This window comes from Oppia nitens, unplaced genomic scaffold (genome assembly GCF_028296485.1).
Source record: "Oppia nitens isolate AA-2021 unplaced genomic scaffold, nextdenovo-longstitch-racon4-pilon3 scaffold2_pilon_pilon_pilon, whole genome shotgun sequence".
Lineage (NCBI taxonomy): Eukaryota > Metazoa > Arthropoda > Arachnida > Sarcoptiformes > Oppiidae > Oppia > Oppia nitens.
In genome coordinates, this window is record NW_026533210.1 from 1,633,967 (window position 1) to 1,649,612 (window position 15,646).

Sequence of the window (15,646 nt, forward strand, 5' to 3'; positions counted from 1 at the left end):
AAATATATTTTAAAATACTATATTTAATATTGAAATTTTTATTTATACAATAATAATAGAAAATATAATTATATATATTATTAATGTAATGTAAATTATAATATATGATAATTAAAAGTTGTTTTATTTTAATATAATACAATTTTTTTATTTAACATTTTAACATGTTTATTATTTAAAATAAATTTTCTATCATATACAGTATGTATATTGAATAACGTGTTATGATTATAAAAGATTATTATTATTATTATAAATATAAACAAGATTAAAATTAATTAATTAATTAATATAGTTAAAATATAAAATAATTCAAATAATAATAATTACTAATCATTTAATTATATCAATTTTAATGTTAGATATTTTTTTATACATTTATACTAGTACATTTTTTTGTGTGTGAATAGTATTACATTAAACAGTATGATATAACTTTTTTTGAACTAGGAGTTATATATATATATATTTAATTTATTTATAATTATTTGTAAAAACTTAATAAAAAATTTAATTATCATCAAAATAAATAACATATTTTAGTAATATATGTGTTATAATAAATAGTAAAACATTGACCGATACAAACAATACAAACAAATAAATAAATATTATGGGATTGTTGTCTATATAGAGACCCAATATGACCGACATTATGGCTTGAAATAAACCGCTTAAAAATATAGCGATAGCCCCGAACATGTTGGTCACCGGTAGTTTGCCTTTCAGTAATTGATAATATGATGCCTGCATGGGTCCCAGTCCTACACCCATAATCACATTACCCACCCATAGAATAGTTAGCGAACTGCTACCGTATATGAGAAACAATACGACCGATACAATCAATAAACAGAAACAACCATATATACGGGGTATGGGAGTCACATATATAGACAATGGTACGAACAGTCCTCGACTAACTGTAAAAGCAATTTGATTGACATTTATAATATTGTTGGCCAATTGTTTGCTGATTATATGGTGTTTGTTATCCGTGGAAAACTGTATGTATGGCATCCAATAGGCTGACCAATACCATTGAATAGTAATTAGCAATGATAACTGTAAACATGTTATCAATATGACGGCGCAACCTATTTTTGATGGATAGAGTTGTTTGACAAACAATCGGTGGGTTTTGTTAATTAAATTTCTAAACCATTTGACGGTTAAATTTGAAGTGTTGTCGACTGTTGTTAGCAAATCGTTGTTAGATTTGTTATTATCAGGCGATGAATAATATCTATTTCTATAGTAAGCAATACCGGCAAACAATATACCGGTCAGTATATTGATAACACCGACTAATAAATACGGTATCCATATTCTGGACGGTGTTTCCATAGTATACAAACCATCAGTTAATGTATTATTATTATTATTGGATCTATTAGTATATATTGTTGTCGATAGAAACTGATTAGCCAATGGTGTTCCCACTATCTGACCCATAGCCTGGACAAAATGTAGTGCCTCTGTAAACGGTCCGCATTTGGACTGCCATAAGTCGACTATCCATATAGTTAGAAAGCTATCAACAATACCGGTATCTATACCATTGATACCGTATACTACATATAATAGGCTCAGATATTCCAGATTAGCAAACGGTGCTGTTGTCAGACCATTGATAAACAGGCATAACATAAAACCAATATATCTATTAAACTTGCTATAGATTGCAACACCTGTATGTTTTTTTATATATAAATAAATATTTGTAAAATGTTTTATATTTTTAAAAATATAGCCAGGTATTAAATTAATTTTTTAATTTTGTATACCTAATGCACCCACCAAATAGGTTATACCCCATATGGTATTAAGATAGGATATCTGTTCAAATGTGCACCGGTATATTGATTGCAGGTCAAGCAAAGTGGGTCCCAATAGCTGATTTTGAACAACCTATTTAAATAGTATTTATAAATTAATTATTTGCTATTAATAATTTGATTGATAAATTTACAATAAATAAACCACTAATATATATAGCAGACGTCAAAAACAATTTATAACGTATCGATAATTGTTTGCTGTTATTAGTATTAATAATGTTATTATTATCACTATTATCACAATTATTAATATTTTCCATATTAGTATTTAATGAATTTATTTAATTATATATATATATAGTAATTATTTCAAGTATTAATATAAGGTATGATAATCTGCTAAATCATTTGATAATAAAAATAGTAAGAAAATTATTTTATTATTTTTTGTGACAAAATTAATATTTAATTATTATCTATAAATTAACAATAACAAAAATATTTATTCTATAAATATATATTATATAAAAATATTTTTTTTTAAAAATTATACATAAAATAATAATTTTAAACATTTATAATAAATGATATTATTCTTGTTATTAGTTTTAAAAATAAAAATAATATTAATTAAAAAATTATAATCTAGTAATTGAATCATTTGATTTGACATTGATAATTTTATTAATGAGCACATGTATTATAATAAACAAAATCAATAGTACGACACAACAAAATATAGTATAATATGACAATTGTTAGCAAATATCTATAGTTTTTAGATATTTTTTGGCGATATGGTTATAGTTATGATTATATAATTAAATAATAAATTTTTAACAACAAAAATTACAATAATATTTTTTTTTTGAAAAAATAATTTAATTAATATTAAGTAATTAATTAATCAAAAATTAATTAATTAAGCATCATAATTACTTTAACATTTTTTATGAATTATTATTAAATAGTATAATATCTTTATATCGATAATAATAGACAAAATTAAAATTAACAAAAATAATAATTTAATAAATGAATAATATTTTTTTTTGAAAATTATATATGTATATTAAATTAATATTTTTTTTTAACATGATAAGTTTGAAATAAAAAAAATTTAATATTTACAATAAAAAACAAATATTATACGCTATGTATTTCTAAGGGATAAGCAAGGTTTTGGATCTCATATGGGGGTATAGAGTGGGGTGTACCTTTTTATATTATTATTAAGCAAAAATTTTCAAAATCCAAGGGGGGGTCAAAATATAATTTCCATTTTTTGAATAAATATATATATTTTATTTATTTATAATTATTTGTAAAAAATTTGATAATAAATTTAATTATCATCAAAATAAATAACATATCTTAATAATATATGAGTCATAATAAATAGTAAAACATTGATCGCTACAAACAATACAAACAAATAGATAAATATGAGGGGATTGTTGTCGATATAGTGACCCAATACGGCCGACATTATGGCCTGAAATAAACCGCTTAAAAATATAGTAATGGCCCCGAACATGTTGGTCACCGGGAGTTTACCTTTCAGTAATTGATAATACGATGACTGTATGGGTCCCAATCCTAAACCCATAATCACATTACCCACCCATAGAATAGTTAGCGAACTGTTACCGTATATGAGAAACAATACGACCGATACAATCAATAAACCGAGACAACCATATATACGGGGTATGGGATTCACATATATAGACAATGGTATGAACAGTCCTCGACTAACTGTAAAAGCAATTTGATTGACATTTACGATATTATTGGCCAATTGTTTGCTGATTATATGATGTTTGTTATCTATGGAAAACTGTATGTATGGCATCCAATAGGCTGACCAATACCATTGAATAGTAATAGCCAATGATAACTGTAAACATGTCATCAATATGACGGCGCAGCCTATCTTTGATGGACAGAGTTGTTTGACAAACAATCGGTATGTTTTGTTAATTAAATGTCTAAACCATTTGACGGTTAAGTTTGAAGTGTTGTCGACTGTTGTTAGCAAATCGTTATTAGATTTGTTACTATCAGTCGTTGGATAATATCTATGTCTATAGTAACCAATACCGGCAAACAATATACCGGTCAGTATATTGATAACACCGACTAATACATACGGTATCCATATTCTGGACGGTGTTTCCATAGTATACAAACCATCAGTTAATGTATTATTATTATTATTGGATCTATTAGTATATATTGTTGTCGATAGAAACTGATTAGCCAATGGTGTTCCCACTATCTGACCCATAGCCTGGACAAAATGTAGTGCCTCTGTAAACGGTCCGCATTTGGACTGCCATAAGTCGACTATCCATATAGTTAGAAAGCTATCAACAATACCGGTATCTATACCATTGATACCGTATACTACATATAATAAGGTCAGATATTTCAGATTAGCAAACGGTGCTGTTGTCAAACCATTGACAAACAAACATAACATAAAACCAATATATCTATTAAACTTGCTATAGATTGCAACACCTGTATGTTTTTTTAAAAAAATAAAGTCATGTATTAATTTATTTTTATTTAATTTTGTTGTTGTATACCTAATGCACCCACCAAATAGGTTATACCCCATATGGTATTTAGATAGGATATCTGTTCAAATGTGCACCGGTATATTGATTGCAAGTCAAGCAAAGTGGGTCCCAATAGCTGATTTTGAACAACCTATTTAAATAGTATTATATAGTATTTATGAATTATTTATTTTTAATTAATAATTTGATTGATAAATTTACAATAAATAAACCACTAATATATATAGCAGACGTCAAAAACAATTTATAACGTATCGATAATTTTTTGCTGTTATTATTATTATTATTATTATCACTATTATTAATATTAATATTATTATTAATAATATTATTATTATTAATATTATTATTATTAATATTATTATTACTATTATTAATAATTTCCATATTATATAAAATTTTTAATACAAGTAATACAAATTTTTAATTATTTTTTAATTTAATATTTACATGAATATTTCTTTTATTAAAATTTTATAAAAATTTCTAATAAAAACAAAATTTTACTAAAAAAATATTAGATAATCTGCTAAATCATTTGACAATTAAAATATTTAAAATATTATTTTATTATTTAGCAAAAATAATAATTAATTATTATCAATAAATTAACAACAACAAAAATATTTGTATTGTAAATATAAATTATATTTAAAATTTTAAACATTTATAAATATTCTTATTATTAGTTTTGAAAAATAAAAATAATATTAATTAAAAAATTATAATCTAGTAACTGAATCACTAGATTTGACATTGATAACTTTATTGATGAGCACATGTATTATCATAAACAATATCAATGGTACGACAACACAAAATAAAATAATATATATGAAAATCATAGGACACTGTTCGAGATAGGCTCCCGATAGCAGTGAAGTTATTGTCATATAAACACCGATTGTAAATATAAACAGTGCGCCCACCAAATTGGTTACCGGTGTTATCGATTCAATCAATTGATATATATTGGCAAATATAGGTCCCAAACCAAAACCAATCAGTACACTACCCGTCCACATAATAGCTATAGATGTGCCTTGAAATATAAGAAACAGTATCTGTGATACCAATAGTACGGTAAAACAGGCATATGTTACGGGAATAGGGCTAATATAATAGGATAGTACTACACAGATAGCACGGCTCAATGAAAAAGCGGCCCACATTACTATCATAATATTGTTGGCCATTTGGTTGGTCAGTCGTGCCTGTGATGATTGGCCAAATGATAGCCAATAGCTATTGTAGGTCCACATTATTGCCGTAACCAAACCAATAGTATTGGCCGCTAATATGAGTAGTATGAGTTTGGCGGGAGTAGACCGGAGTTCAGTGGCCAACATTTTGACCAATTTGTTACTCCTATTGTTTACTGATTGTTCATCGGATTGAATTACTCGCTTGACGTACGGCCTGTATAGGTATAGACCACCGATTATTGCAGCGCATAATATGTTAAGACCACCGATAAATAGATACGGTATGTATACGCGTGTAGGTGTGCGCTCAGTGATGGCTATTGTAGTCGAGTTCACTAATGTTAGATTTTGAACTACATTTCCGGTATTGGTTTTCATGTAGTTAATAATTGAATGGGAATAGTTGTGTTTATTAATGTTGACTAACTCAGTGATAGTTTCCGATAGGAAAGGGTTGGACACTAGCGGTGATATTATAGCTGATAGGCCTAACGCTATTTGCAATCCCTGTGCAAACGGTCCGCACAGATCTTCCCACATCTCGACTATCCAGACACTGGACATTGTGTCGATAGCACCGCTGGCCAGACCGTTGACGGCAAATGTAGCAAAATATCCATTGAGTCCATCATATGGTATAATCATTGTAGTGACGCCAACAGCTATCAGGGATACCATGTAAACAATTTGCAAGTTTATTATGTTAAATAATGGACCACCTACAATAATTTATTATATACATTATATATATATATATCTATACAGTATATTTTAGTCTAATTGTATACCCAATGCCCCGATAGTGTATGCGACACCCCATATGGTAACACCAAGTGATACCTGGGTAAACGTACAGTTGTATATATATTGCAGATTGATTAGTGTGGGACCAGTTATCATGTTTTGAAAACACTACAGATTTATGGTTTGTATTTAAAGATTAATAAAAATTTTAGATTAAAAAATTAATTTTTTTTGAATACTTTAAACTATACTTACATAACAAAAATAACATAAATATATGACAATTGTTAGCAAATATCTATAATTTTTAGATATTTGTGGCGATATGGTTATAGTCATGATTATATAATAAATTGATAAATTTTTAACAACAAAAAAAATAATTTTTAATTAATATTAAATAATTAATTAATCAAAAATTAATTAAATAAGCATCATAATTAGTTTAACAATAATATTTTATTTTTATGAATTATAATTAAATAATATCTTTCTATTGATAATAATACACAAAATTAATTATAATATTATAATAATCATATATTATAAAAAAAATTAATAATTTAATAAATGAATAATATTTTTATTGATAATTATATATGAATATTAAATTAATAATTTTTTTTAACAAGATAAGTTTGAAATAAAAAAATTTAATATTTACAATAAAAAACAAATATTATACGTTATGTATTTCAAAGGGATAAGCAAGGTTTTGGATCTTAGGTGGGGGTATAGAGTTGGGTATACCTTTTTATATTATTTTTTAAGGAAAAAATTTTCAAAATCCAGGGGGGGAGGTAAAAATAAAATTCCCATTTTTTGAATAAATAAAGCATTTTTATGTTTTATTTTCAGTTACACTTTTTTGTTATTATTATAATAATGTTTTATTTTATTAACAATATATACAGTATTAATGTAATGTTATTGTATAAAATAAATATAATTATCATCATCAATTTTTAGGGGTGGGGTGGGGTAGGTGGATTATTTCTCACAGTTTTTAAGCGACAATTTTACTAATTTGGTCAAAAAAAAACTGGGAGAGGGTTAAAATCCAATAAATCGTTGACCTAGGGGGGGCTATTTTAGCCATGCCCCTACCCTTTCTATACCCATGTTTAACCCTGATAATTAACTATTAAAAACTGCTTACTAATGCAGTTTTATATATATATAAAATATTTAAAATATTTATTGTTTATATAATGTTAATTTTATACAGTAAATACAGTATAATAAAACATAGTTAACATTTTAATAGATTTTTAAAAAATTTAATATACAGTAAATATAAAATTCCTACATTTTTATATATTATTTTTTTAAATAAATATTTTAATTTCTAAACTGTAATACATTTAAATTATATTATTATTTATATTTATAAATTAAATGTCAAAATAAAATTAATTCTAATAATCTTAAAATAAAATGTTAGAAAATAATAATAATAATAATAATACATTTATAACATACACTTTAAAAATTATTAATAATATAACATTATTAAAATTTAAAAAAATTGCAAACATAAAATTTAATAATTATTTTTTGTTGTTGATATTTATAGTGAATAATAATAATAATAATAATAATTAAATAATGTTGGAAAAAATCCAATTTGTCATTATTAATAATATATGCTTTTTTAAATTTTAATATTAATATTATTAAGTAACAACATATTTTTTGTGTAAATATATATATTTTTTAAATTATTAAATAAAAATATATATAGTTCATCTTTATTTAAAATTATAATCTAGTAATTGAATCACTAGATTTGACATTGATAACTTTATTGATGAGCACATGTATTATAATAAACAAAATCAATGGTACGACACAACAAAATAGTATCATATATATGAAAATCATAGGACACTGTTCAACATAAGCTCCCAAAAGCAATGAAGTTATTGTCATATAAACACCGATTGTAAATATAAACAGTGCGCCCACCAAATTGGTTACCGGTGTTATCGATTCAATCAATTGGTATATATTGGCAAATATGGGTCCCAAACCAAAACCAATCAGTGCACTACCCGTCCACATAATAGCTATAGATTTGCCTTGAAATATAAGGAACAGTATCTGTGATACCAATAGTACGGTAAAACAGGCATATGTTACGGGAATAGGGCTAACATAATAGGATAGTACTACACATATAGCACGGCTTATGGAAAAAGCGGCCCACATTACTATCGAAATATTGTTGGCCATTTGGTTGGTCAGTCGTGATTGCGATGACTGGGCAAATGCTAGCCAATAGTTACTGTAGGTCCACATTATTGCCGTAACCAAACCTATAGTATTGGCCGCCAATATGAGTAGCAATAGTTTTGATGGTGTAGACCGAAGTTCAGTGGCCAACATTTTGGTCAATTTGTTAGTCCAATTGTTTGCTGATTGTTCATCGGCTGCCGATTGAATCACTCGCTTGATGTACGGCCTGTATAAGTATAGACCACCGATTATTGCAGCGCATAAAAGGTCGAGACCACCGATGAATAGATACGGTATGTATACGCGTGTAGGTGTGCGCTCAGTGATGGCTATTGTAGTCGAGTTCACTAATGTTAGATTTTGAACGACATTTCCGGTATCGGTTTTCATGTATTTAATAATTGAATGGTAATAGTTGTGTTTATTAATGTTGACTAACTCAGTAACAGTTTCCGATAGGAAAGGGTTGGCCACTAGCGGTGAAATTATAGCCGATAAGCCCAACAGAAACTGCAATCCCTGTGCAAACGGTCCGCACAGATCTTCCCACATCTCGACTATCCAGACACTGGACATTGTGTCGATAGCACCGCTGGCCAGACCGTTGACGGCAAATGTAGCATAATATCCGTTGAGTCCATCATATGGTGTTATCATTGTAGTGACGCCAACAGTAATCATGCATATCATGTAAACAATTTGCAAGTTTATAATGTTAAATAATGGACCACCTATAACAATTAATTATATACATTATATATATATATCTATACAGCAAATTTTAGTCTAATTGTATACCCAATGCCCCGATAGTATATGTTACGCCCCATATGGTGTTACCAAGCGATACCTGGGTAAACGTACAGTTGTATATGTATTGTAGATTGATTAGTGTGGGACCAATTATCATGTTTTGAAAACACTATAGATTTGATGATTTTTTTATATTTTTAATAATTTGAAAATACTTTCAACTATACTTACATAACAAAAATAACAAATATATACAACAATTGTTAATAAATATCTATAGTTTTTAGATATTTTTGGCGATACAGTTATAGTCATTATTAAAAGATATAATTAATTACAATATATTTTTTTCAAAAAAAAACAATTTAATTAATAAATTAATTAATAAAAATAAATTAACTATGCATCATAATTAGTTTAAAAATAATTTTTTAATCAATTATTATTAAATAATCTCTTTAGAGCTTAATAATAATACACAAAATTAATAAGTCAATTATAATTAAATTTATATATATATTATTTATAAAAATAATTAATAAATAAATAAAAAAATATAAATACAAATGTATATTTTTTTAATAAACTGTGAAGTAAAGTGTGATATATATTTTTTTATGCTATGTATTCATAATCCAAGGGGAAAATTCAAGGGGTAGAGCAAAAAATTCCTACAAAATTTTTTAAATTCTCGAAAATTCCCATTTAAATGGGGAGGAAATTTCCAAGGAAAGTAGGAAAATATTCAAAATAAATTTCTTAAATTAATAAATACTAATTTCAATCTAATTTATTTAAAAAATATATATAATTATCACATATTTATATACATATATAATTATAATATATATAATAATCAACACAATCTGCCTTTAAAATACAATAACTTAATATTTTCATAATTATCTTAAAAATTATCTTAAAAATTTTGTTATTAAAATAATGTTAAAAATTAAATGATTAATCTAATATTTTTTTTTAAAATTCCAACCCCCCCCCTATACATCCCTACCCTCTCCTAGTTTAACCCTTGTATTTCTAAACTATAACTAAAACTGCTTACTAATGCAGTTTTATAGAAAATATTTCAAATATTTGTGTTTTAGTTATAGACTGTAAATATTTTTTTTATAAAATATTAATTATTAATTAAAATATCTTAAATATTAATAACAAAAAAATCGTAAAATAAATTTAAAACAAATAAATTCGTAATTTTATATATCTATATATATATAAAAAATAAAAATAATGCAAACAAATATTAATCAATTAAATATTAAATGTTTCTTAATAATTATTAAAATATTATTATTAATAACCTTGTTCAATTAAACACATGTATAAAAAATATTAATGTTAATAAACTTAATAATTAGAATAATAATAATGTCTATTTATAATTTTGTTGTTTGAAAATTACAACTATTATTATTATTATTATTATTAAGTTTATTTATAGTATCATCATTATCATTAGTTATAATGTTTTCAATTGATTGTCTAGAATTTAAAAAAGTGACATTGATCACTTTGATCAATAATACATGTATTATTACTAAAAAAATCAATGGTACGACACAACAAATTAGTATAATATATATGAAAATCATAGGACACTGTTCAACATATGCGCCCAAAATCAGTGAAGTTATTGTCATATAAACACCGATTGTAAATATAAACAGTGCGCCCACCAAATTGGTTACCGGTGTTATCGATTCAATCAATTGGTATATATTGGCAAATATGGGTCCCAAACCAAAACCAATCAGTGCACTACCCGTCCACATAATAGCTATAGATGTGCCTTGAAATATAAGAAACAGTATCTGTGATACCAATAGTATCAATAGACAGATATACGTAACGTATAAAGGATTAACATAATAGGATAGGACTACACAAATAGCACGGCTAAGGGAACAGGCTGTCCACATTACTATCGAAATATTGTTGGCCATTTGGTTGGTCAGTCGTGCTTGCGATGACTGGGCAAATGATAACCAATATCCACTGTAACTCAACATTATTGCCATAACCAGACCAATAGTATTGGCCGCCAATATGAGAAGCAATAGTACCGCACGAGTTGGCCACAGCTCAGTAGTAAACATTGTGTTGATTCGGGCAAACATTTTGGCCAATTTGTTACGCCGATTGTCTAAAGGTTTCTCATCGACTGCCGATTGGGTTACTCGCCTGATATATGGCCGGTAAAAGTAGAGACCGCCGATTATTGTAGCGCACACTAAGTTAAGACCACCGACGATTAGATACGGTATGTATATACGTGTAGGTGTGCGCCCAATGATGGCTATTGTAGTCGAGTTCACTAATGTTAGATTTTGAACAACATTTCCGGTATCGGTATTCATGTATTTAATAATTGAATAGGAATAGTTGTGTTTATTAATGTTGACTAACTCAGTGATAGTTTCCGATAGGAAAGGGTTGGCCACTAGCGGTGATATTATAGCTGATAGGCCTAATGCTATTTGCAATCCCTGTGCAAACGGTCCGCACAGGTCTTCCCACATCTCGACTATCCAGACACTGGACATTGTGTCGATAGCACCGCTGGCCAGACCGTTGACGGCAAATGTGGCATAATATTCATTGAGTCTAACATATGGTGTAATCATTGTAGTGACGCCAACAGTAATCAAGCATATCATGTAAACAATTTGCAAGTTTATAATGTTAAATATTGGACCACCTAAAACAATATTAATTATATACATTATAAATATTTATACAGTATATTTTAGTCTAATTGTATACCCAATTGTGTATGTGATAGTGTATGTGACACTCCATATGGTGTTACCAAGCGATACCTGGGTAAACGTACAGTTGTATATGTATTGTAGATTGATTAGTGTGGGACCAGTTATCATGTTTTGAAAACACTGTGATTTATATTTTAATATCACTTTTTTATACAAATAAATATTTTGTATATTTTAAAATTTGAACAATACTTACATAACTGAAATAACACACATATATGACAATTGTTAGTAAATATCTATAGTTTTTAGATATTTTTGGCGATACAGTTAAAGTCATATTTACTTCAAAAAAATAAAACAATTAATTAATTAACAAAAATAATTGTTAGCTACTAATCACTTTATTTAAAAAAATCTATTTTATAATGTTTCACTAAACATAATATAAAATGTTAGTTAGTATAACAATATAATTAAATAAAATTTATGTTATTTTTTATGTACTATTATTTAAATATCTACAGTAGATATACGGTATACATACAGTATATATATATATAAATATAGATATTGATAATAATCATAATAAAAATAATTATTATTTAATACAATAAGATATCAGATATCACAATTTGAAATAATAATATTAAGTAATAATTTATTTTTTTGAAACTTAGTTTGAACTAAAATATAACATAATCATTAGACATTTTATTTTTTATATTAAATAAAAAAATGCTTAATAATGCATAAGTTTTATATAAGTTTTTTATTTAATTATTAAATATCAGCTTATAATTTACAAACTAATAATAATAATAAAGTTTAATATATAAAGTTAATTAGTTAGCATTTTATAGTCATTTATTAAATATATAATTTATACCGAAATTAATATTAAATATTAAATTTATTAATTAGTAGATTATATTAAGGTATTTATTAATTAATAATGATTTGAATATCCATTTAAAAAAACAAACTTAAATATTTTAGTTTTAAACTTTTATAATAAATTATAATAATTATCTGCTTTGAACATGTTTGCCAAACAATAAATTTAATATTCAAAATATTAATTATAATCTTATTGTTTGAAAATTAAAACTATTATTATTATTACTATTATTACTATTATTATTACTATTACCATCATCATAATCATTATTATTATTATTTGCTATAATGTTTTCAGTTGATTGTGTATTATTAACAAAATTGACATTGATTACTTTTTTAATAAGCAAATGTATAACAATCAATAAAATCAATGGCACGATAACACAAAATAGTAATATATATATGAAAATCATAGGACACTGTTCAACATATGCGCCCAAAATCAGTGAAGTTATTGTCATATATAAACCGATTGTAAATATAAACAGTGCGCCCACCAAATTGGTTACCGGTGTTATCGATTCAATCAATTGATATATATTGGCAAATATAGGTCCCAAACCAAAACCAATCAGAGCACTACCCGTCCACATAATAGCTATGGATGTGCCTTGAAATATAAGGAACAGTATCTGCGATACCAATAGTACGGTAAAACAGGCATACGTTACGGGAATAGGGCTAACATAATAGGATAGGACTACACATATAGCACGGCTTATGGAAAAAGCGGCCCACATTACTATCGAAATATTGTTGGCCATTTGGTTGGTCAGTCGTGATTGCGATGACTGGGCAAATGCTAGCCAATAGTTACTGTAGGTCCACATTACTGCCGTAACCAAACCTATAGTATTGGCCGCCAATACGAGAAGCAATAGTACCGCAAGTGATGGCCGGAGTTCAGTAGTAAACATTGTGTTGATTTGATCAAACATTTTGGCCAATTTGTTACGCCGATTGTTTGGCAGTTGTTTATCGACTGCCGATTGGATTAGTCGCCTGATATATGGCCGATAAAAGTAGAGACCGGCGATTATTATAGCGCACACTAAGTCTAGACCACCGGTAAATAGATACGGTATGTGAATACGTGTTGGTGTTAACTCAATGATGGCTATTGTAGTCGAGTTCACTAATGTTTTGTTTTGGATGACGTTTTCGATAGCGATGGTCATGTTATTCATGAATTCAAGTGAGGAATGGTTTGATCGTTGATTGATACCTATAAACTCAGTTACCGTAACCGATAGGAAAGGGTTGGACACTAGCGGTGATATTATAGCTGATAGGCCTAACGCTATTTGCATTCCCTGTGCAAACGGTCCGCACAGATCTTCCCACATCTCGACTATCCAGACACTGGACATTGTGTCGATAGCACCGCTGGCCAGACCGTTGACGGCAAATGCGGCATAATATCCGTTGAGTCTAACATATGGTGTTATCATTGTAGTGACGCCAACAGTAATCAAGCATATCATGTAAACAATTTGCAAGTTTATAATGTTAAATATTGGACCACCTAAAACAATATTAATTATATACATTATATTTATATAAATATAGTATCATATATTTTAGTCTAATTGTATTACCCAATGCCCCGATAGTGTATGTGACACCCCATATGGTAATACCAAGTGATACCTGGGTAAACGTACAGTTGTATATATATTGCAGATTGATTAGTGTGGGACCAGTTATCATGTTTTGAAAACACTATGATTTATGTTTTTTTTGTATAGAATTTAATTTTATATACAAATATAAATTTTGTATATTTTAAAAATTTTAAAACAATACTTTTAAAAACAATACTTACATAACAGAAATAAGACACATATATAACAATTGTTAGCAAATATCTATAGTTTTTCGATATTTTTGACGATACAGTTAAAGTCATATTTATATAATAATAATAAATATCTATAAAATAAAATATTTAATTAAAAAAAAAATAATTGTTATTATTACTATTATCCACTTTATTAATAAAAACATCTATTTAATAATGTTATTCAAACTAAAAACTGTTGTTTCACTAAACATAATAGAAAACATTTAGTTATAGTTTGTATAACAATATATTAATATAATAAAAATTTTTATGTGATTTTTTTATGTGCATTATTATTTAATTGTATACAGTTTTATATACAGTTCATACAATCAATTTGTTAATTATGATTAAAAAAAACTTAATTATTTAATCCAACAAAAATATGAATTTTGTATTAATTATTTGAAATAATAATTTGTTAATTTTAAATCAAACATAGTTTAAACAAACTAATATATGACTCAAAAAAAATTATACGTTTATTTTTTTACATTAAATAATTTGATTACTAATGCCTGACTAATAATTTTTGCTAATTAAATATCGATTTATAATTTAATAATAATAATAATAATAATAATAATAATTATTATTATTATTATTATTATTATATTTTAATATACCAGTTAATAGTTATCATTTTATATCACCTATTAATATAATATATCAATAAAACTCATAAACAATATATATAGAAATTAATATTAAATATTAAATTTATTAATTTTTAGATTATATTATGATACAGGTATTTATTAATTAATAAATAATAAAAAAAACTAAATTAAACAAACTTAAATATCTTAATTAGTAGTTTTATAGTATTAAAACTTTTATAAAAAAATTATTATAATAT

General features: G+C 26.1%; 1 protein-coding gene across 1 annotated transcript; it reads right to left on the reverse strand.

Moving 5' to 3' along the window:
• Nucleotides 1-8,079: 8,079 nt before the first annotated feature.
• On the reverse strand, nt 8,080-9,237 carry LOC128955254 (major facilitator superfamily domain-containing protein 4A-like). The gene has a single exon (XM_054300904.1). The coding sequence runs from the start codon at nt 9,235-9,237 to the stop codon at nt 8,080-8,082; it is 1,158 nt and encodes a 385-aa protein (XP_054156879.1).
• Between the last annotated feature and the right edge of the window lie 6,409 nt (nt 9,238-15,646).

Coding starts and splice junctions, on each gene's coding strand:
- LOC128955254 (XM_054300904.1), bottom strand. CDS start 9,237: ATGATTACTGTTGGCGTCACTACAATGATAACACCATATGATGGACTC.